General features: G+C 37.0%; 4 protein-coding genes and 1 pseudogene across 5 annotated transcripts; 1 reads left to right on the top strand and 4 right to left on the bottom strand.

The window, feature by feature from the left end:
• Positions 1-1,656: 1,656 nt before the first annotated feature.
• On the bottom strand, positions 1,657-6,181 carry LOC132172821 (G-type lectin S-receptor-like serine/threonine-protein kinase At4g27290; annotated as a pseudogene).
• A 1,141-nt stretch (positions 6,182-7,322) lies between these two features.
• On the top strand, positions 7,323-12,747 carry LOC132172825 (leucine-rich repeat receptor protein kinase HPCA1-like). Its single transcript, XM_059584395.1, has 10 exons — positions 7,323-7,335; positions 7,463-7,565; positions 7,663-7,728; positions 7,841-7,915; positions 8,048-8,119; positions 8,201-8,338; positions 8,436-8,935; positions 9,055-9,201; positions 9,295-9,444; positions 12,458-12,747. Exons 1-10 carry the CDS (start codon positions 7,323-7,325, stop codon positions 12,745-12,747), a joined length of 1,554 nt encoding a protein of 517 aa, XP_059440378.1.
• Positions 12,748-12,896: 149 nt separating this feature from the next.
• LOC132170920 (G-type lectin S-receptor-like serine/threonine-protein kinase At4g27290) lies at positions 12,897-16,335 on the bottom strand. Of its 2 annotated transcripts, none has more exons than XM_059582078.1 (7): positions 15,027-16,335; positions 14,686-14,820; positions 14,386-14,534; positions 14,107-14,317; positions 13,746-13,983; positions 13,515-13,665; positions 12,897-13,328 (listed from the first exon to the last, which is right to left on the bottom strand). In XM_059582078.1, the coding sequence occupies exons 1-7, from the start codon at positions 16,288-16,290 to the stop codon at positions 13,029-13,031; spliced, it is 2,448 nt and encodes an 815-aa protein (XP_059438061.1). In that variant the 5' UTR covers positions 16,291-16,335; the 3' UTR covers positions 12,897-13,028. The 2 variants fall into 2 exon arrangements, with proteins under 2 accessions (XP_059438061.1, XP_059438060.1); XM_059582077.1 differs by having other exon boundaries at positions 14,386-14,543; positions 15,027-16,334.
• Positions 13,029-16,290, bottom strand: LOC132169790 (G-type lectin S-receptor-like serine/threonine-protein kinase At4g27290). Its single transcript, XM_059580757.1, has 7 exons — positions 15,027-16,290; positions 14,686-14,820; positions 14,386-14,543; positions 14,185-14,317; positions 13,746-13,983; positions 13,515-13,665; positions 13,029-13,328 (listed from the first exon to the last, which is right to left on the bottom strand). The coding sequence occupies exons 1-7, from the start codon at positions 16,288-16,290 to the stop codon at positions 13,029-13,031; spliced, it is 2,379 nt and encodes a 792-aa protein (XP_059436740.1).
• A 5,218-nt stretch (positions 16,336-21,553) lies between the features above and the next one.
• LOC132169792 (cyanidin 3-O-galactoside 2''-O-xylosyltransferase FGGT1-like) lies at positions 21,554-22,792 on the bottom strand. The gene has a single exon (XM_059580758.1). It carries the CDS (start codon positions 22,790-22,792, stop codon positions 21,554-21,556), a length of 1,239 nt encoding a protein of 412 aa, XP_059436741.1.
• Positions 22,793-23,398: the final 606 nt, after the last annotated feature.

A 23,398-nucleotide genomic window follows, 5' to 3' on the forward strand; every position in this document is an offset into this window, starting at 1 on the left:
GTCCCGGCAAAGTTCTGGGCGGGTCTTGGCAAGGGGGGGATTGAGCCACCCCTTTGGTTTTTTTTATTTGCTTTGCTTTTTTGTTTTAATTGTTTAATAGTTTTTGTTTTATAATTATTAATTGTTTTGTAATATTTAATTCTTAATGATTTGTTTATTGTACTTTTTTAAAAAAACCTATTAAGTGGGTGGAGCCCACTTAGAAGCCGAATCCCAAATACTTAGCTGTAAAGTTTATCTTGCATCTTGTAAATGCTTATCTATCTTAATGAAAACCCAGTACACGAGTAAGGAAGGAAATCACGTTTAATCAAGAAGTTTGTGAGTATCACTTGGTTACACGTTGAATGGCTGAATTCACCTTATGAAGTCATCCATGGATGGGTTAACACTTCAATATTCCTGAGCATTTGTGATTGATACAGAACATGATATTCAGGGAGAAGAGGGGCAAGAAATAGCTGTTAAGAGGCTTTCATCAAAATCAAGACAAGGAGTCGACGAATTCAAGAATGAAGTTTTTAGCATTGCCAAACTTCAGCAAAGAAACCTTGTGAAGCTTTTAGGATGTTGCATTCAAGAAGAAAAAAGGATTCTGATATATGAATACATGCAGAACAAGAGCTTGGATTCCTTTCCTTCTATGAATATCTAAATAATTCATAGCTCCACCATGAATTTACTTGGTTCTAAAATATGCATATCCTTGGCAAAAAAACATTATTAGATTGGCCTAAGCGCTTCAACATTATCAATGGGACTGCTTGGGGGCTACTTTATCTTCAACAAGAATGCATACCGAGAATTATTCATTGAGATCCAAAAGTTAGCAATGTTTTACTATACAATAAGCTGAATCCGAAAATTTCAGACTTTGGCATAGCTAAAATATTTGTAAGAGATGAAACTGAAGCAAAGTAAAGCAGAGTGGTTGGAAGATAGCAAGAATCTCTATATATTTTGTATACTTGAACCTTTGTCCATAAATATGTTGATTTCATCAATGATTTCCTACGGGGTTACAAGTCTAAGGACTACGCAATCAATGGACCGTTCTCAGTCAAATATGATGTATTTTGCTTCGATGTTTTGCTAACTAGAGATAGTGAGAGCAATGAGAAACATGGGATTCATTCATTTGTGTCAAGCAATATATTCTCTAATTTTTATTTATTTTTTTGTTGGCAGCTAGGTTCGGTCCTAAGGGATGGAGAGGGGGAGATTCAAACAAACAGCTTCCACTTAGGAAACATAGTTCTCTGGCAATCTCTTGGGGTTTCAGTATATTCTCTGTTCTCCCTAAACTTCTTACAAAATGGTTTAATTTCTTCCAGGCGTGGACACCATATTAAGAGGACAGAGCATTGGGATAGGTAAAGTGGCTATTGAGTTTTTAATTCAATACTAGGAAGATATGTAGAAGACAAGGCATCGGTCCATATAACAAAGCCAAGAGGTTTCTGGAGAGCATGTTTTGGCATAAACTTCTAATTTCGGGTCAAAAATTAAATATAAATTTATAGTATGCATTCTAAAATTATTCAAAGAAGAACACACTCTGAAACACTTGATATTATCTGAAATACATGACACGGTTATCAAAAAAAAAAAAAAAAAACATGATATTAGTCCCATGTGTAAAGACTAATTCACCATATGAATAAATAGCATGAATATAGTAGGGTCGGCCTTGCACTAAGCCAAAGCTCTTTATCTTTTTGACCCTTCTGTCCTAAAGAGTAGCAGCTTGCAGACGTTTTTTGTTTAGCTAAATATGCTAAAATCAAGATTACATAAATTCCTATAAATAAAAACTCAGCTTTCGCTCCCAAGTGACATACTTTATCGTGCTTCAAACTCTGTATCGGTGATTGTGTTAGCTGAATAAGTTTCATGCTTGCTAGATGAAGAATCTGCTTCAAGTGAATCTAAAAAGAAACCTGGTTGTTTTGGCTTAGACAATAAATTTTCACTACTCAACATTTGAACAACAGACGACATGTTTGGTCTATCTTTTGGTCTTCGCTGCACACATAACAGACCCACATGAATGTGTCGTAATACACTTGATAGAATGCACAAGTTATCTACCAATTCATCGATAAGTTCCATTGGTCTGTCTTTAATCCATAGTTTCCATGTCTGAAAGAAATGAAAACAAAATTTTTGTTAGTCAGACTCCCTTCAAATTGGCTCTTGACTATTAAAAGAGCATCAGAATAATAGGGGCATCATGTGATCCTCTGTATTGTCAATAACTGCATTGTTAATACTTACATGTCCAATAAGATTAAGGTGGTGGTCTGGATGACAAAATCATTTGTTCTTCTTTCCACTTAATATCTCTAATACTAAAACTCCAAAGCTAAACACATCATATTTTACCGAGTACCGTCCATGCACCATATACTCTGGAGACATATAACCACTGCAAAATACCATTGCAAAGAAAAACTAAGTTAAAAAACAACTAAACTTAACCTATTAAATGAGTTTAAGCATACTTACTATGTTCCAATAATTCTATTTGTCTTAGAGTCAACTTGATCTCCCCCAAATGATTTAGCCAAGCCAAAGTCCAAAATTTTTGGATTCATATTGTTATCTAAAAGGATATTACTAGCTTTTAGATCTCTGTGAATAATTCTCAGTCTAGAGTCTTCATGAAGATAGAGCAGCCCTTTAGCAACACCACAGATAATGTTGGTACGTTTATGCCAATCTAGTACTTTACTCTTTGCTTGATCTGTCCAATTTCATATTCATGTTAGCACATACCTGGCTACATTTCTTAGCAAACAATTTCATTAATAAAAGAGGATAAGACTAAACATGAATGCTTTGAATCAAGTCAAGGTCAAGGTTCAAACCAAAAATAAAGGAGTCCAAGCTTTTGTTTGGCATGTATTCATAGATTAACATATTTTCATTTTCTTGAATGCAACAACCAAGAAGCTTCACAAGATTATGATGTTGAAGTTTGGCAATTAAAATAACTTCATTTTTGAACTCATTGAGTCCTTGTCTAGAATTCTTAGAAAGCCTCTTCACAGCTATTTCTCTCCCTTTTGGCAATATACCCTGTAAATGAAAAAGTCAGTATAATTTAGAAAATAAAAAATATTGCTCAACCAGTTTTTTCTTTCTTTCTTTTTTTTTTTTTTTAATTTATTTTTTATTGTTTGTTATTTACCTTGTACACAGGTCCAAAGCCACCTTCTCCCAGCTTCTTGTTGCTTGAAAAATTATCTGTTGCATTAGTTATGGCTGCCAGATCAAATATCGGCAACTCCATATCTTCCTTCCCACCTTCATTGTCACAATCCTTCCTCTGATATCCTTTTGTCATTCCTGAAATAACAAGAGATGCGTGGGCATGAAAACTCATTGACAATTCTTTTTTTTTAAAAAATAAATAAATTACTTACCCCCAATATGTTCTTCGTGAAAGACCTACTTATTTAAATTTCTTAACAATAAATTGACTATCATGTATCAATTATTTTCAGTGTCCATTTTTTACAAATATACCTTTATTTCTGAGTTTCTTCTTACATATGTATGAGACCACTGCAATTGTTGTCGTTCCCACGACTAAAAATGATGAGCTGACTATAATTGCTACTTGTTTCTTCTTGTTGGAGTGCATCTTTTTCTTAAGATGGTCTGAAAGATCAAAACAGAGTTATGTACTAAATCTTTGTGTGTAAGAAGTGTTTCCTGAGAATAGAACAAGAGAGACTAGGATAGACCAAAATTGTAGTGAAGCTTGTTGAACAGGAACCATTACAAACATTTAAAAACGGATCAATAAACAAAGACATTGAAAATTTGAAAATACCATTGTATTACAGGTTGCCGGATAATCGATCTTTGCATGATGAATAATGCGTGTTGCCATATCTATATTAGCCAACTTATCAACAGAAACATGACAAACTCCTTCTGCATGTTAAAAATAGCAACTTTACTCGAAGCTATCTTTATGTAAATAAAAATTAGTCATTTTATTCCTCTTACCAGCATGACCAAGCTAGAACAGGAATATTTGTCGAACTCTTGGGATCCGTTTGTTTCGACCTAAAATATTATATATCCAACGAAAAATGTTTTTAGCGGAAAATATTTTCCTGAAAAACGATTTCCTGGAAAACATTTTCGGTGTTTGTCGCATATAGAAAATCACAATCTTTTTACATATATTTTTCATTTAATCATATTAAATTTAAATTACAATAATGTCCTAACCGAGTTCTGGCAAAGTCCTGACAGTGGTCTGGTTGCGTACTAGCGAATCCTTATTGGGTCTCGGCGAAGTCCCAACGGTGGCTCAGTCGGGTCTAGGCAAGTCCCGCCAGTGTCCCGATGGTGGCCCGATTGCGCCCCGGCGAAGTCCTGACAAGTCTCGACCAGCTCTTGGCAAAGTACGGGTTGTGGCTCAAGGAGTCCCAACTAGATCCCGACGAAGTCCCAACCGGGTCCTGGTGGGGTCTCGATCGAGTCCTGGTGGTGGCCCAACTAGGTCCCAGTGAAGTCTGGGAGATGGCGTGGATGCGGACAGTAATCACTTTATCCGCGGATGTGGATGTAGATAATGCTAATAACAGTATCTACATCCACATTTTCACCCCTAAATCATATTTGTGATTGTGTCATTATATATATTCATAAATGTACAGTAACATATATATAACATTTAGTGTATCTTTTTTATTGAAAGAGACTTGAGGGATATTTTTTACACTTTTTTTTTTAACTTATACCGAAAATTACGATGGATGTGTTAAAGTTTTGAAATTAAATTATATAACTAAGATGCTAGTTTAAAATAAAAGAAAAAAAATAAAAATCAACAAAATCCAATGAAAAAAATAAAAGAGAAATGGTACGTACCCAATTCAGTAGCGGCCATCCTTATATAGAGGTCTTGCCCACCCTCAGCGAATTCTCTTATATCAATTAGGCTACCAAACCAAAGCAGGCAGCCGCTCCCTCCCCTCCTGATATCTAAACCTGCATATGCTGTGCAGGAGCAGTTTTTCAAACACATTCCTTCGCATTCCTTGAGGCTCATGCTCTTGTTATTCCAGGAAGAAGATGTGTCCGGAAGTTTCACCCCCGTATGCTTCAGGAATCCATCTCCGCCATTGCATTCCAAAGGAATCCTACGAACACACCCATCAGACCAATCTACCGAATCCCAATCTTTTGGAGACTTTGGTAAGAATCCTTCCAAGCATGCACATACAGGAGAATTATTGATATTGCAGGTAGCATATGCGCCACATAAGGCATAATTTTCGCACCCATCTGCCTGGAGTGTGGAGAAAAGCTCCCAACTGTGTGTCCGATCCATCCATGTGAATCGCTGCACAACGCCTGATGGGTTTACCACATATTTTGAGAAAAATGAACTCTTTAGGATTTTGTACTCGTAATAGACCTCCTTCTCATTCAACGCAAATTCATTCTCAAATAGTGGATTTGATCTTAACCCAGGATTCGGTCTTGTTGCTGGATATCCCGTATAACGAATGCCATTCCATGACCCTGCTCTAGCCTTTATTTGAGATCCCTCCATAGCAACCAATTGTGGATACCCACGAAGATCTTTTCGTAATGAAAACGCACCTGGAGAAGGATCTTCCGTGCTCTTCCAGGATGAAATAAACCTTTCTAGACCAGTTACTAAGTTCCATCCAAGCTTCATTTCCGGAAGGAATGTGTCACAAGGATAATCAAAACTCTGCCACATAAACTTCTCTGGGTCATCATCATTTCTATCTTTCACAACAAGATTTCCGGTGTCCAAGAGTTGTGCAACTGGATTTTCTGGTGTTCTTGATGTGTTAGATGACCAAACAGTACCATTGGAGCTATTAAGAAGCACAAGAACTCCATCATCAGCAAGCTTTAAAACTCCCGAGTGATCGCTAAGCGGAGCTTCTCTGTTGGCTACCCATAAAACTGTGTCCGAAGATACTGTGTACCAAATTCCCAGATACCTACCATTGGAACTACCTGGGCTGAAGAATCCCAATTAAAATGATCCGCCAGCTGAAACAACAGTAGTGCCACCGTCTGTGATTGACTGAGTTGGAGTAATAGAGTCTTGTGTAATGGAGATTCTAAACAGAGAGAAGAAGACAGAGTAGACAAAAAGATGGGTGATGGCTCCCATTGATTTTCAAATGGTTTATCTTTTCTTACTCGGAGAAAGTAATATATGTATGTGGTGTGGTATATCCATACAAGTCAAGACTTAAGCAGAGCGCATTAAGGTGTGCCTTCTTCGGGACATTCCCCTTTTCAACAAATTTGAATTCAGGAGTGTCAATAAATGCCTCCGTTGATTTTCTACTACATGGAAGTCCTATCACGTTACTTGCACACGGGGCCTATGTGGTGACTTTTTCTTTTTTTCTTTTTGTAAGTTATGTGATGACTTGAAAGCCCAACATGTCAGTGATGGTGCCCAAAGATTGAAAAGTCTTTTCCTTAAAATAGAGACAATGTGATATGTTTGTAATTGCCGCAAGAGGACTTGGTCCTCTGTTCTATTTATCATAAAGTATGTACGAACTACAATGAATATAAAATTACAAACAATAAAAGTAGTGTCTTACAAAAACCAAAAAAAAAAAAACAAGAAACTTAGAGAAGAGGAGGTATGGTGATTTGAGTTGGCATGGTGTCTGTAGACCTGACCCTGTATGGTGGTGTAACTTGAGCTGGAGCTTTGACCTTTCGTGTAGCTAAAGAATTCAATTCAATACTCCCCCTCAATCCTAATGGTTGAGAACAAGTTAAGATTGGTACAAAGGTGAGCAAAACGAGCAGAGACCAGAGGCTCAGTAAGAATGTAGGCCAATTGATCTTTGCTAGAGAGAAATTTAACAAGGAGAGTCTTTTTAGCTACCCGATCCCGCACAAAATGATAATCAATTTCAATGTGTTTTGTGTGGGCATGATAGGCAGGATTTGAAGTTAAATAGGTGGCACCAATATTATCACAATAGATAATAGGTGTTCGCGAGAGAAAGACCCCAAGTTCTTTGAGCAATGATTGAATCCAAATCAACTCTGCAGTGGCATTGGCTAAGGCCTTGTATTCAGACTCCGTACTGGAATGAGACACAGTAGGCTGTTTCTTGGCTGTCCAACTTTCGTCATGATTTCAAGCTGATCAATTCTTTTTTGCACCACCATTTTGTTTTCTGTAATTAAGAACCATCTAAGCTTCCTTCATTATGTAAACAGTCATCTTGGAAAGAACCAGCTGTCGGGCACAATTCTGCCTCAACGTTTCAGCTCAAATATGAATGCCATACGAGTGTAAGCTTTATTAAACTGTCCATTTTCAAGAACTTGTAATTATAGCTTAAGTTGCTGAGAAAACCAGAGTAAATGTCTTCAGTATGAAAATTGAGGAATGGGACTTTTTGTTTCAATATCTAAATAGTTATACGAACACTGTCAGTTATATATAGACGCTTGGATAGAAATTCACTAAGTGAGTCTGTGCCTTCAAGTATCAGTAATCTTGCAAATCTTCATGAGCTGTAAGCAGACAAGATAAACATACCAATTAAAGCTTTAAACTTGTAGCTGAGAAGTTTTTTCACTTAGTAAGATAGGCTTATTGTTATCTGTTTGCAAGGCCATGTCCAACAACAGCCTGACTGGCCCCATGCCCAACCTTACTGGCATGAACCTGCTGAACTATGTGTAAGTAGTAATAGTTATACTGACTGAATTTCACAGACACAAATCTGTTTTGATAACTATGTTTACTATTTTTGTTATCAATTTCATTCTTGGACTGAAACGTAATTTGCAGGGATATGGGCAATAACAGTTTTGATATTTCTGAGGTTCCTCCTTGGCTTTCTTCCTTACAATCTTTGACAACATTGTATGTTTTACTCAGCCCTCCTCCATACTCTATGTTTGTTTGTGTGTGTGTGAATGCAATTAATAATTTGGTCAAGCAAAAAGGAGTTTGAAAGTGTCAAGTATTCATAAACATACTGACCTTGTATGGCAGAATGATGGAACACACACAACTTGAAGGACCAATTCCTGCTAACCTGTTCAGCCTTCCCAATCTACAGACACTCTGAGTATCAGCTTAATCTCAAGTATTACCACCATTCAATTTTATTGTTGTTAAGACTCGATTGTCTGATATGTGGAACAGGGAACTGAGCAACAACCATCTCAATGGCACCCTGAATATTGGTACAACATATATCAACCTATTGCAAAGCATCGATTTACAGAACAATTCTATCACCAACTTTAATCCAATAACTGGAGGAAACAACATCACGATATTGTAAGCCCTACAATTATCTTGATCATTTCTTCTTTGTTACAATGTTAAAGAACTGTAAGCTCTTTGATTACTTGCATTTATCTGAAACATTTTGCAGACTTGAGGGTAATCCAACTTGTGAGAAGACAGATCAAAAGACAGAGAATTACTGCAATTCTTCCCAATCAAGTTCCACAAATTCGATGCCACGAAACAACTGTTTGCAAGTTTCCTGCAGTTCGGATCAGATTGCCAGCCCCAAGTGCAGATGTGCCTATCCGTACAAGGGCACTCTATTCTTCAGAGCTCTTTCCTCCTTAGACTTGGGAAATTCAAGTTACTATGTAGCTGTAGAGGAGTCACTCATGCAAACTTTTAAGTCCTATGATCTTCCTGTGGATTCAGTTTCTCTGAGTGATCCCATCATAGACTCATTTGGTTACCTTGGATTGAGCCTGGAAGTTTTCCCATCAGGAGATGACCGTTTCAATAAAACCGGAATTACTATGATTAGATATGTTCTTAACAACTTGAGTTTCCGCCCTCCACGTCTGTTTGGATTCTATTTTCTTATTGGATCTACATATGATTACTACAAAGGTAATTCGGAGTTTGACAGTGAACTGAAAATTATTAGTCATGATGTTTGCTGATTGCATTTTTCATGCTTGTTCAATCTTATCATGATGCATTCTCTGTGTCTCTCTCACACGAACACATCATTGTGGTACATACAGTATCAAATAAAAAGGTAAGAGGTGGCATTATAATAGGAGCAGCAGTTGGTGGTTCTATCCTCCTGTTATTACTAGTCATTGCAGGAGAATATGCTTTCCACCAAAAGAAAAGAGCAAAAAGAGCTACTGAACAGAATAATCCCTTTGGTAAGATAGGCATAATTTTAGAATTAGCACCTTGTAGTTAATCATGTGGATTTTCTACAGACTTAATTGTGCTATAATGTCACACAAATGCAGCAAATTGGGATATGAATATGGGAAGTGGTAGTGTTCCCCAATTGGAAGGAGCCAGGCGGTTCTCTTTTGAAGAGCTTAAGAAATACACCAAAACATTTTTGGAAGCGAATGGTATTGGATCTGGAGGTTATGGGGAGGTAGATTTTCGTTGTCTCTCATCAGAATCAAATCATTATTTACAGACTACTTGATTCCTTAGAAAAGGAAAAAAAAAATTAAAAATTTGATTTTCAAAGAACTTTTTCTAGTTAAAACAAACTTACAAGTTACAACCTTCTCACTATATTCTGGCTATTTTTAAGATACTTGGCATTTGTATGTGATGACATGAGTGACGGAACCTAACGGAGCTACTAAGTTGGTCTTTTCCCATAAGTCAAGTATCATTTGTGATAAGATTTGAACCACCACCTCCACCTCCACGCCCACCATTACCCTCTCCAACCTACAGAATTTTGTTAATCTCACAAAGGATAATTATCCTACTTGCAAGACCACCATTCTTCTCTACCTCAATGGCAATAATGGAGTTCAATTCATTGATGGTTTTACAACCCTACCTTCAAAAACCATGTCAAGTGCTACCTCAACCTCTAAGGCACCATTTACGATCACAAATCTTGCATTTAGCCTCTGGTATCAACAAGACCAAATGGGACTAAGGTATCCTACGTATCACTCATCAACGATGAAAATTCCAGAATTAATAGAGACTAGTCATGCTAAACGAATTTAATGCCTTGTTGCAGAATAAGACTTGGACTCTAGTACCGTCATCTGCTGCCAATAATATAGTGGGATGAAGTGAGTGTTTAAATTAAAAAGGAAAGCGGATGGTTCATTTGAACGACATAAGGTGAGTCTTGTTGCAAAAGGATTTCATCAACAAGCTAGGATTGATTTTGGAGAGACTTTTAGTCCAATTGTGAAGCATAAAACCATCCGTACAGTGCTCTCCTGTTGGTCTATGTGCCAAATAGATATTCAAAATGTCTTTCTCAATGGAGTGCTATCTGAAGAAGTTTTTATAAGCTAACCACCAGGATTTGTTCATCTGGGCTTTCCATCACATGTTTACAAACTTGATAAAACCCTCTGTGGTTTAAAACAGATACGTTGTGCTTGGTTCTCAAGACTAAGTGGTAAGCTCTTGACCTTTGGATTTGCTGCATCCAAGGCTGATCCTTCACTGTTTATATATAAAATTGTATCTCTCACAATGCTCATACTCATCTATCTCGACGACATCATCATCACGACTTTAGTCCCATCAGCCATTGATGATCTCCTTCACCAACTACAAAATGACGTTGTTATCAAGGACCTTGGCTCACTCAATTATTTCTTAGGCGTCGAAGTTTTATAGCTTATATCTGGACTATTGCTCTCTCAACGCTGTTATATATATTTTGGATCTTCTCAAATGCACGAACATGTTAGAGGCCAAACCAATTTCATCACCTATGTCCTCATCTCTTACCCTCACGACATTTGAGGGAGATCCAATTGAGGATCCATCTCAATTTAGGAGTACTGTTGGCTCCTTATAGTATTTATCACTTGCACGACTTGATTAGGCTTTTTCAATTAATCGTATGTTAGTTTATGAATCGTCCTACAAAACTTCATTGGCAAGCAATGAAACGTATACTAAGGTATCTCAAACATACAGTGCCACATGGGTTACTAATTAATCACTCCCAGTTCTTCTCTTCGGTTAGAATCTTTTTCAGATGCAAATTGGACTGGCTACCTTGATGATCGCAAACCAACAGGTGCATATTGTATTTTCTTAGGATTAAACTTAATCTATTGGCACTCTCACAAACAACCTACAGTGTCACGTTCAAGTACAGAGGTTGATCACAAAGCCTTGCTAACACGTTGGCAGAACTCTCATAGATACAATATTATCTATTACGTGATCTTGGTGTGGTCCTTCAATCTCCACCAAAATTATGATGTGACAACATTGGTGCAACTTATCTCTCTACTAATCCGATATATCACGCAAGAACAAATAATGTGAAAATTGATTTTCACTTTGTACGTGATATGGTTGCAAATAAATCTCTTAAAGTTTGTTTTATTCCTAGTTCTGATCAATTAGAGAATGTGCTAACCAAGCCTATTGTCTCCACAAGATTTCAACTACTACGTTCCAAGTTAAACGTGTGTTACTCCTCGTTGAACTTACAGGAGGATGTTGAAGCTACCAATGAAGATAAACAACAATCCAAGTCCAACTCAAACTCAAGAGGCATGAATATAAACATAACCACCCATAACCAAGTCAAAAGAAACCATCCATAACCATGTAAAAAGCAAATGCTAGAACCTCAAAGACATCACCAATTTCTGTTGATAGTACTAGAAAACCATATGTTTGTAACTTCCAAGCAGCCTCATGTTGTCCCCCCTCTGTTTCCTAACATACCAAGTGTTTTACTTAGGAATTCTTATTTCGCAAAATGTGATACATTTTGATCTAACGAATCCTGTAAAGCACACAAAATAAAATTCCTCAAACTATCCACATTAGCCTTATACAACTCTATATAGCTTCTTCATTAACAGTAGAAGGCAAACGCAGTTTACAGGATCAAACCATGTCAAAGACTTACCAAAAAACGAAGCCAACTTGAAAAGCCTCAAACAGAAATGAAGCTTTGAACATTTCTAAAAGGGGCAAGTATTGGTTTGTCACATAAAACTCTGTTTTACTTACCAAAGAAAATCAAGAATAAATCACAGAATCAAGGAAGTGAGATGCAGTGCAATGCTTCATGTCCAAAAACATCTGCAATCGTAATCATTCTGGATATCATATCCACTCAATCAACTTTGCAATTTCATCTGGGTTTTCATAAACAGAAAGTGAAGGAACAAAAATGAGTCAGAGAGCAGGCAAGCCTCCCTGCATAGATATATACAAAAAGAAAAGAACTTCCAATCTTCTACTGCAGCATGGTCCTTCAGTCCTTGAACTTTATTTCTCCTACGTGAGAAATCACAGAACCTCCAAATCGAACCCCACTAGTTGTCAATCCGCTACAGAGCAATAATCTCTCATCCCTCCAGCATTGAGCAATCTGCCAAAAAGGCTCTTCACATGTCTTTGTTTGTAGTGAATAGATTAAGCATTTTGACTCTCTCATTACAGTTGGTCCTAATACCAACTACTCACAGGCTCCTTATATGAATAATGCTTCGGATGCCCTTCATGGAGTACCACCTAACACTATTGATGCTTTTGTTGAAGCTTCTTCCCACTTCCCAAATTTAGCTCCCATTGATTCTATAATTTTCCTTTGTCTTGCAATTCTCTACACTCATTCACTCTCTCTCATAGCTCAACCAACAAATCCAGTCTCCCACATCACCGTAATGGGTGTTGTTTATTGTGATATCCGCTCCAGCAACACAGCTACTTCTTGCCAGCCTGCCAGGTAATTATCCCTTAAGACAGAAAATTAATCTATAGTTTCATTCCCTTGTCCCAAATTTTCTAAGCAACCAAACATAGTTTTCATCTCCGGAACTGCAACTTTCTTAGCAACCAAATAAAGAGCTAGCATGAACAACAAAATGCATCCAACAAAAAAAAAAAAAAAAATTACATTGCTAGAGGCCCATTATCTTTATGTTCAGCTAAATAAGTTGAAACCATTATTACATAATTCATTAAAAGAATAAAAATGAAATCTCCATTTTTGCTCTCAATTTCATGCTATTTACCGTGCTTCCAATAATGAAATGGTGAATTTGTTTGCTGAACAAGTAGTATGCTTGACAGACGAAGGATCTGCTTCAAATGAATCTGTAAAGAACCCTGGCTGCCTTGGCTTAGGCAACAAACTCTCACTACTCAACATTTGAACTACAGACGACATGTTTGGCCTATCCGTTGGTTTTTGTTGCACACATAACAAACCCACATGAATGTGTCGTAATACATTAGATAGAGTGAACAAGTCACCTGCCAATTCATCGATCAGCTCCATTGGCCTCTCTTCAATCCATAGTCTCCATGCCTGAAAGAAATGAAAGCCAAATTTTGGTGGGTCAGACTGCATGCCTTCAAATTGGCCCATGACTATTAAAAGAACATCAAAATAATAGGGGCATCATTAGACTCTATGTACTGTTGGGAACTACATTCTTAATAAGTTTCCCTTAAAAAAGGTAAATTAGTAGGAATTGTCACTCTTTAAGCTTACATGTCCAAGAAGATTCAGGTGGTGGTCCGGGTGACAAAATCCTCTATTCTTCTTTCCACTTACTATCTCTAATACTAGAACTCCAAAGCTAAATACATCAGATTTTATTGAGTACTGCCCATGCACTGCATACTCAGGAGACATATATCCACTGCAAAATACCATTGCAAAGAAAAACTAAGTTAAAAAACAACTAAGCTTAACCTATTAAATGAGTTTAAGCATACTTACTATGTTCCAATAATTCTATTGGTCTTAGAGTCAACTTGATCTCCCCCAAATGATTTAGCCAAGCCAAAATCCGAAATTTTTGGATTCATATTACTATCTAAAAGGATATTACTAGCTTTTAGATCTCTGTGGATAATTCTCAATCTAGAGTCTTCATGAAGATAGAGAAGCCCTTTAGCAACACCACGAATAATGTTGATGCGTTTATGCCAATCTAGTAGTTTCCTATTTGCTTGATCTGCCCAATTTTACAATCATGTTAGTACATACCTAGCTAAATTCTCAGCAAACAATTTCATAAACAAAATAGGATAAGACTAAACATGAATGCTCTGAATCTAGTCAAGGTCAAGGTTCAAACCAAAAATAAAGGAGTCCAAGCTTTTGTTGGGCATGTATTCATAGATTAACATGTTTTCATTTTCTTGAATGCAACAACCAAGAAGCTTCACAAGATTACGGTGTTGAAGTTTGGCAATTATAATAACTTCATTTTTGAACTCATTCAACCCTTGTCCAGAATTCTTTGAAAGCCTCTTCACAGCTATATCTCTCCCTTCTGGCAATGTACCCTGAAAGAAAGAGTTGATATAATTTTGAAAATAAAAAATATAGTTCTCCTAGCTATGTTGTTATTTACCTTGTACACAGGTCCAAATCCACCTTCTCCGAGCTTGTTGTTATTTGAAAAATTATCTGTTGCATTAGCTATGGCTGCCAGATCAAATATCGGTAACTCCATATCTTCCTTCCCACCTTCATTGTCATAATCCTTCCTCGAACTTCTTTCTTTTGTTCCTACAATACATGCGTGGGCATGAAAAAATCTTGGATAGTTCTTTTATCCAAAGAAAAATACTTACCCCCCCCCCCTCCCCCCAATTTGTTCTCCGCCATCATGAATCAAATTATTATCATAGTCAAATTTTAAGAAATCTACCTTGGTTTATGACATTCTTTTTCCATATATATGAGACCAATGCAACTATTGTCATTCCCACGACTGATAATGCTAAGCCGACTATAATTGCTACTCGTTTCTTCTTGCTGGAGTGCCTCTTTTTCTCAAGATGATCTGAAAGATCAAAACAAGAAATTATAAATTTAATTATTTAATTAATATTATAACCTTTCCATTCACCTCATAAAATAAACAATCATATATTAAGGTACTTTTGCCAGTTGGAAACCAACGGATATAGTTTTCCATTTTAAAAAATAAAAAATAAAAATAAAAATCTTAGTAAAATCCAAATGAGAAAACTGAAAGAGAAATGGTACCCAGTTCAGTAGTGGCCATCCTTATATAGAGGTCTTGCCCAGCCTCACCTAATTCCCTTATATCAATTAGGCTACCAAACCAAAGCAGGCAGCCGCTTCCTCCTCCCCTGACATCTAAACTTGCATATGCTGTGCAGGAGCAGTTGTTCAAACACATTCTTTCGCATTGCTGTAGCGTCATGCTCTTGTCATACCAGGAAGAAGATGTGTCCGGCAATTTCAACCCCGTGCGCTTCATGAACCCATCTCCATCATTGCATTCCAAAGGAGTCCTTCGAACACACCCATCAGACCAATCCACTGAACCCCAATGGTTTGGAGACTTGGGTAAGAATCCTTCCAAGCATGCACATATAGAAGAGTTATTGATATTGCAGGTAGCATATGCGCCACATAAGCCATAATTTTCGCACCGATCTGCCGGGAATGTAGAGAAAAGCTCCCAACTCTGTGTCCGATCCATCCATCCGAATCGCTGCCCAACGCCTGATGGGTTTAGCACATATCTTGAGAAAACAGAAGTGTTTCGGAGTTTGAACTCGTAATAGACCTCCTTCTCATTCAACACAAATTCGTACCCAAATACTGGAGTCGGTCTTACCCCATGACCCGTAAAACTAAGGCCATTCCATGAACCTCCTCTAGCCTTTATTTTAGATCCCTCCATAGCAACAAACTGTGGATATCCTCGAAGATCTATCCGTAATGAAAACGCACCTTGAGAAGGATCATCCGTGCTCTTCCAAGATGATAAATACCATTCTAGACCAGTTACTAAGTTCCATCCAAGCTTCATTTCCGCTAGGAGAGTGTCACAAGGATAATCAAAACTTTGCCACATAAACTTCTCCGGTTCATCAACATTCCCATCTTTGACAACAAGATTTCCGGTGTCCAAGAGCTGTGCAACTGAATTTTCTGCAGTTTTTGATGTATTAGATGACCAAACAGTACCGTTGGTGCTATTAAGAAGCACAAGAAGTCCATCATCAGTGACCTTTAAAACTCCCGAGTGATCGTTAAGCGGAGCGTCTCTGTTGGCTACCCATACAATTATCTCCGAAGATATTGTGTACCAAATTCCCACATATCGGCTTTTGGAATTACCTGGGCTGAAGAATCCCAATTGAAATGATCCGCCAGCTGAAACTAAAGTTGCACCGTCTCTGATTGATTGAGTTGGAGTAATAGTGTCTTGTGTAATGGAGGTTCTGAAGAGGGAGAATAAGAAAGGGTAGACAAAAAGATGGGTGATGGCTGCCATTGATTTTCTAATGGTTTATCTTCTTTTATTCGGAGAAAGTAATATATGCACGAAGGAAAGTCAAGAATTAGGCAGAGCGCATTATTTCTTCGGACCCTACCCTCCTATATATATATATATATATATATAGTCCTAAATTTTTTTACTAAGACTTAATTATTCCTATAAATTTGAAAAAACAAATATTAAAAATATTTCTATTATTACGGAAGACATTGATAATTTTTAATTATTTAGACAAAACATTGTTTAGATTTAAAAAAGTGGACACATGTCACTAGATGAGTAGACAATGGTATATGGTAAATAAGAGCTACAAAAAATGGGGCCCAGTTGGGAGAACATTGTTTAAATGACAATTTATACTCTCCTTTGTAAATCAACATATATATATATATATATATATATAGAGTAATGTTATAAGTCTTTCTAGAGTCATCTCAAATGTGATGTGTCTTTTAAAATTATCAATTAATTAAAAGTCAATATATAATATCTCAAATTCAATGGTAATTTTAAAAGTCACATCACATTTGAAAGGACACTGAAAAGACTTTACAAGAACTTATAAGGTTACTCATATATTTTATTGTATCTGGTAAAAGTATTGTTGTTTTACAAAATTTAGGAGAAAGTGAGAAACTGACCCTATGAAGTCATCCATGGATGGTTAAGAGGATGTTGGGAGAAGAGGCATATCAAGTATCACTTGGTTACACGTTGAATGGCAGAGTTCACCTTTCGAAGTCAAAACACTTCAACATTCTTAGAAACATGAATTCCTTCAATATTCTTAAGGATAATGCATTCCTTGTTTAGTTCAAATGTGCTCCAGAACAAGGTTTCACCAATGGAAGCAAGAATGAAGATCTAGAGCCACCATTATTTTGAAATTTAGGAGAAAATAATTAACCAAGAGGGCTCAGTTTTTTTTTTTTTTTTGTGGAAATTCGAAAGTACTATCTGCACAACTATAGTTTATTTTGTTTATAAAGTCATCCAGGTAGAGGGATGAGTCTTTTCCACTCAAAGAACTCCATCAGCCATTATTTATAAGTATGAATCAATGACACCCCTTATTCCTGAGCATTTGTGATTGATACAGAGCATGTATTAACTTGGTTGTAAAACATGCATATCCAAGGCAAAACAAATTATTCGATTGGCATAAGCACTTCAACATTATCAATGGGATTGCTTAGGCTACTTTATCTTCAACAAAAATTCAAACTGGGAATAATTATTCGGGTTAAATACCTTATTCATCAATGTGATTTAACTTCCTTATTTTTTTTACCCTTAGAATTTACTTTTTATTGCAGGAAGTCCCTCTGATTTGCCTAAAGACAGAGATGATCTCTACGTCCAAAATTTGACAGAACGCCACATCAGCACCAATCACGATTTGACAAGTGTCCATATAATTAATTAATTAAAAAATAATAATTTTTTTAAAATTAAAAACATTAAAAAATATATATTTAATTAAAAAAAAAATTGGGGGTGGCCGTAGCACCCCCTTTGGCCATTTGGGGGTGGCCAGGCCATAGGGTTGGTTCGGCCACCCCTAGACCGGGGTCTGACCGATCTGGGGGGTGGCCAAACCAACCCCCAAAGGCCTTCTGGCAAATTGGGAAAAAAAAAAAATCAATTGGTCTTTCGGGGTTGCTAAACCATCCCCAAGGGCCGTCACCCCCAAATATATTTTTTTAATAATTTAATTAAATATAATTTTTTAATGTTTTCAATTTTAAAATAAAATTATTATTTTTAAATTAATTAATTATATGAATACGTGTCAAACTGTGATTGGTGCTGACGTGGTGTTCCGTCAAATTTTGGACGAAATTTTGATGGAGGGATCATCTCCATCTTTAAGCAAACCAAATAGACCTCCTGTGATAAAAAAGTAAACCCTAAGAGTCAAAAAATAAAGAAATTAAACCACATGGGTTAATAAGGTATTTAGCCCAAATAATTATCCATAGAAATCTAAAAGCTAGCAATGTTTTACTAGATAGTAAAATAAATCTGAAAATTTCATACTTTGGCATGGCTAAAATATTTGGAGGACATGAAACTGAAGCAAAGTAAAGCAGAGTGGATGGAACATAGTAAGAATCTCTATATATTTTGTATTCTTCAACCTTTGTCCATAAGTATGCTGATTTCATCAATGATTTTCTACAATGGTTACATGTCTTCGGACTATGCAATTAATGGACTGTTTTGTTCTTAATCAAATCTGATGTATTTAGCTTCGGTGTTTTGGTAACTAAACATAGTGAGTGGCATGAGAAACAGAGAATTCATTCATTTGTGTCAAGCAATATATTCTCTTAAAAATTGCAGCATTTGCCCTTTGGTTAAGCAACACAGATTATCTTTTCCTCATAGTACTTTTGTTTCTAAACAACCTTTTGATTTAATTCATTGTGACATTTGGGGCCCTTTTTCTGTTAAATCTATTAGTGGATCTTCATATTTTTTTAACTATTGTTGATGATCATACAAGATTCACTTGGATCAATCTATTGCAACATAAGTCTCAAACCAGAAACCATATTCAAACTTTCTTTAATATGGTTGAAACTCAATTCAATTCTAAAATCAAATCTTTAAGATCAGATAATGGTGTTAAGTTCAACATGAGTGATTTTTATGCATCAAAAGGTATTCTCCATCAACTTAGTTGTGTAGAAACACCACAACAAAACTCAATTGTTGAACGAAAACACCAACACATTCTGAATGTGGCAAGATCTCTTACATTTCAATCACACTTGTCTTTAAAATTTTGGGGAGATTATGTTCTTACTGCAGTACATTTAATCAATCGGATTCCTACTTCTGTTCTGCATAATAAATCTCCTTATGAAGTCTTATTCAAATCAATTCCTTCTTATTCTCATTTGAGAATGTTTGGTTGCCTTTGTTATGCAAACACTCTTCTTAGAAATAGACACAAATTTGATCCTAGAGCTAGACCCTGCATATTTCTTGGATATCCATATGTCATTAAAGGGTACAAGCTTTATGATTTAACTCTTAAATCTGTGTTTGTATCAAGAGATGTTATTTTCCATGAAACCATTTTTCCTTATGCAATCAAATATCCTGATTCAAAATTTCATTTTAATGATTCAGTCATTCCTGATCAATGTTTACCTGAATCAGTGGCCAGTTTATCAAATCCTATGATTCCAACTTCATCTTCAAATTCTTTGGAGTCTAGTACTTATAACTCAGATCAAATTCCTAATGTTATAACATCTACTTCTGATTTTGCAAGTCCACATTTAGAAATTTCACAACAGCCACTTAGAAAGTCTTACTAGGGTAAAACACAGACCAGGATATTTGCATGACTATCACTGTCATATTGCTGCCTCCACTTCAGAACCCACAATAGCCTCTCCATCTTCAGGTATTCCTTCTGATCTGTCTTCAGTTCTTTCATACAACAAGCTTTCATCTAATCTGAAATCTTTTAGTCTTTCTGTTTCTGCTATTGTTGAACCCAAGCCATATACTCAAGCTGTCAAATTTGAGGAATGGCATGAGGATATGGATAATGAGAACAAGGCTCTTGAACTTAATAATACTTGGACAGTAGTTGATCTCCCTGCTTCAAAGCAAGCTATTGGATGTAAGTGGGTTTATAAGGTGAAGTTAAAGTCTGATGGGACTTTGGAAAGGTGTAAAGCAAGATTGGTAGTAAAGGGTTATAACCAGTGTGAGGGATTGGATTATTATGAAACTTTTTCTCCTATGGCTAAACTCACAACAGTGAGAACTCTTTTGGCAGTTGCAGCTATAAAGAAATGGCATCTTCACCAGTTGGATGTGAATAATGCCTTTCTTCATGGCAATCTTGATGAAGAGGTCTATATGTTATTGCCTCCTGGTTTTTCTAAAAGGAGGGAGTCCAAGGTATGTAAGCTCAACAAATCACTTTATGGTCTAAAGCAAGCTTCCCAGCTGTGGTTTGCAAAATTTTCTTCTGCTTTGATTGAGTTTGGATTTGTCCAATCTAAAGCTGATTATACATTGTTCACTAGAACTTTAGATGGTTCATTTATTGCCTTACTAGTATATGTAGATGATATAATACTTGCCTGTGATAATCCAGTTGAGGTTTCCAAGTTTACTAAAGTGCTTAATGATAGGTTTAAGCTTAAAGATCTTGGACAGTTGAAATATTTTCTTGGTTCGGAAATAGCTCGAAGTGAGCTTGGTCTCTCTATTTGTCAGAGAAAATATACTTTGAAGATTCTTGAAGATACTGGTATGTTGGCCTCAAAACCTACAAAATTCCCAATGGAACCTAATGTGAACTTCTCTAAAGATTCTGGTTCAATCTTAGAAGATCCTACTTCATGTAGAAGGCTTGTTGGTAGACTACTCTATCTCACCATAACAAGACCTGATATTTCCTTTGGGTTCAGGCTCTCAGTCAGTTTATGGACAAGCCTAGAGTTCCACACTTAGAAGCAGCCAATAGAGTACTTAGATATATTAAAGCCTCCCTTGCTCAAGAGTTGTTCTTTCATGTTACTTCTAGTTTACAAATGAAGGCATTTTGTGACTCAGACTGGGCTGGTTGCTCAGATACAAGAAGGTCTGTGATAAGGCATTGTATTTTTCTTGATAATGCATTAATCTCATGGAAATCTAAGAAACAGACAACCGTTTCCAAGTCATCTGCAAAGGCTGAGTACAGTGCCATGGCCTCCACTTGTTGTGAGGTTGTGTGGCTTAGAACTCTTCTCCAAGACTTACAAGTTCTCCTTCAAACTGCCTTGCTCTATTGTGACAGTAAAGCTGCTCTTCACAGAGTAGCAAACCTTGTCTTTCATGAGCGTACAAAACATATTGACATTGATTGTCATGTTGTACGAGAAAAGCTGCAAATGGGTATTATTCGAACTTTTCATGTTTCATCACATCATCAGTTGGCAGATGTCTTTACAAAAGCTCTTGGTTCTTCTTTATTTCATCCTTTGTTGTCCAAGATGAGTCTTCATTTACTCTTCCTGAGTTTTTTTATGAAATCTCATCTTGAGGGGGAGTATTAAGAATACAAGCAGAGCAACCAAGCAACTTACCTTGCTTCCACATCAGCATGCAACAGACTTCATGATTGTAGGAGGAGTTTAGTTATTAAGTTGCAAGTTTATTAGTTAGCTTTCAGTTGTAAGTTGGTTGCTACTAGGTAACACTTAAAGTGCATGTGTTAAACTAATTCTGTTTTAGACTAAGCTCAAACTGACTTAGTATATATAATGTACATGCATTCTAATGCGGAGTTAAGTTGATTTTTCTCCAAGTTTGAGCATTCTCTTCCATTTCCAACAAGTCTCACATTGATAAATTGATCCCTAAAGTGTAGCAGCAGCACCAATTGGCACTCAGTCACCATCGCTTCAGACAAAGAACCTGAACCGCAATGTGTCACGAAGCACCCCACAGAGGAGTGCCTCAGAATCAATTGCTGCTGAACCCAATCCCCATGAACAACCCCTTTTCCCTTTATCCTCTGTTCAAACCCTTCTGGCAATGCAGATTCAATTGTTTCTACAGTACCCATTGGTGGTTTTAGAGAAGTGAAAAAAGGCATGCCTGTTAGCTCAAAACCCAGAGCCAGTTCTTGAAACTGATCCTTCTTTAGAATGCATTCGCTTCCAAATGCACAAAATATCACAGTTTTTTCCTTGAAACTGTCCAGCCACTTTGCCCCTTTCTCATCTAATGCTGAAGTTGGTGGCTCTGGCACTACTGGCCCTGCAAGAATCACAGGCTTTCTAAATTGTCTTTCAACATAGTCACAGTAAGGCCCTTCCATCTCCCTACAAGCTTTGAAACTAATGGCATCAGAATCTTTTATAGAGATCTCTTGACGTTCCATGAATGATATGCCTCTGCCATACTCTTGCACTGTTACAAAGGTAAGTTGTTTGGTTTCATGGGCACCTAGCTTGATCAATGAAGGTGGGAAACTCGGCAGAGGCGCCTTAAGATCGGTCGGCATCAATGTTTTCTCATTGAGTTTTCTTTCTGGGCTTAGCAGATACCCTATAGCTGCTGGACTAATTGTGCAATAATGTATGGCCTTGATGCCTAGCCGGCCTACCAATGCTGGTAACCAGTGAGTGAAATCATAGAATACGAAATCCGGTTCAAATTCTCTAAGAGAAGCTTCGATTGCTGGTTCCGTAAGGTCTATGGCAGTCATGAGGAGGGAATGCAAAGGGAAGGGAACATCTGCGGTTGTTTCAGCACCGGGAGGGAAGCCATCTACATGTGGAAGGGTGATGGGGATGAATGAAATGAAGTTTTTGTGCAGATTGAAAGGCTCTAGCTTTGGTTGAATTTTTGTTGTCAAGAAGAAAGAGACTCTGTGGCCTCTCTCAGCAAGTTTGTTGGAGATGTGCAGGAATGAGGTTAGGTGGCCCATGGCAAACCATGGGTACATCACCATGTGAAAGCTTTTGTCACCCATATTTGCACAAGTTATAAAATCAAGAAGACAAATAGCTTATGTGCATAGCCACAAAACAGGAGGGAAAGCTCTTAAGTACCTGTAATTTTGCAATTTCAAATAAAAAACAAGTCAGGAAATTTGAAATTCATAATTTTCTTATTGGTAGCTAGAAACAAAATCTAAAACTGCCCATATTCTAATCATACTAAGACCAGAAATTTTCTTGGGAACCAAACGGAAAAGGAAAATTAGTGTTTGGTGTTGTGTTTGGGCGAACAAAGCTTCCCAGTCTTGTCTTGTTCCTTCTCCCATTTATGTAACTGTAGTCCATAACTGTTATTGTTACGAGTTTCTCGGGTGTTGTCTGTAATTTCTCGAACTGCAGGCCACGTGGCACTCATGCGCTCAATTTGGAGAAGTACTGGGAAGTAATTAAGAGGAGTTGTTGGAGAAACACGAATGGTTAGTGGCCATGAAGTTGGCACATTCATGGATCATGGGCCATTACCTCTACTAGATCCGGCTTAGGTGCTGTAGTTCAAAACTATCGCACTGTGCTGTAGCACAAAACGGTTTTGGGTTGTTTTGGGTAGTAAAAAAATAATATTTTTAAAGTAATAATAT

The sequence above is a fragment of the Corylus avellana genome, chromosome ca2 (assembly GCF_901000735.1).
Source record: "Corylus avellana chromosome ca2, CavTom2PMs-1.0".
NCBI classification, from domain to species: Eukaryota; Viridiplantae; Streptophyta; class Magnoliopsida; order Fagales; family Betulaceae; genus Corylus; species Corylus avellana.

What these genes read in the sequence shown, in the direction of transcription:
- LOC132170920 (XM_059582077.1), bottom strand. Translation starts at nt 16,290, where the DNA reads ATGGCAGCCATCACCCATCTTTTTGTCTACCCTTTCTTATTCTCCCTC. An exon ending in GATTTGGACCTGTGTACAAG is followed by an intron (nt 14,318 to 14,385) that starts GTAAATAACAAC and finishes TCTTTCTTTCAG; the next exon opens with GGTACATTGCCAGAAGGGAG. An exon ending in AATAGAATTATTGGAACATA is followed by an intron (nt 13,666 to 13,745) that starts GTAAGTATGCTT and finishes GGTATTTTGCAG; the next exon opens with TGGATATATGTCTCCTGAGT.
- LOC132169792 (XM_059580758.1), bottom strand. Translation starts at nt 22,792, where the DNA reads ATGGGTGACAAAAGCTTTCACATGGTGATGTACCCATGGTTTGCCATG.
- LOC132169790 (XM_059580757.1), bottom strand. Translation starts at nt 16,290, where the DNA reads ATGGCAGCCATCACCCATCTTTTTGTCTACCCTTTCTTATTCTCCCTC. An exon ending in GATGGCCACTACTGAACTGG is followed by an intron (nt 14,821 to 15,026) that starts GTACCATTTCTC and finishes TTGATCTTTCAG; the next exon opens with ATCATCTTGAGAAAAAGAGG. An exon ending in ACCTGAATCTTCTTGGACAT is followed by an intron (nt 13,329 to 13,514) that starts GTAAGCTTAAAG and finishes CATTTCTTTCAG; the next exon opens with GCATGGAGACTATGGATTGA.
- LOC132172825 (XM_059584395.1), top strand. An exon ending in CTTCCCAATCTACAGACACT is followed by an intron (nt 8,120 to 8,200) that starts CTGAGTATCAGC and finishes TATGTGGAACAG; the next exon opens with GGAACTGAGCAACAACCATC. An exon ending in GGAAACAACATCACGATATT is followed by an intron (nt 8,339 to 8,435) that starts GTAAGCCCTACA and finishes AACATTTTGCAG; the next exon opens with ACTTGAGGGTAATCCAACTT.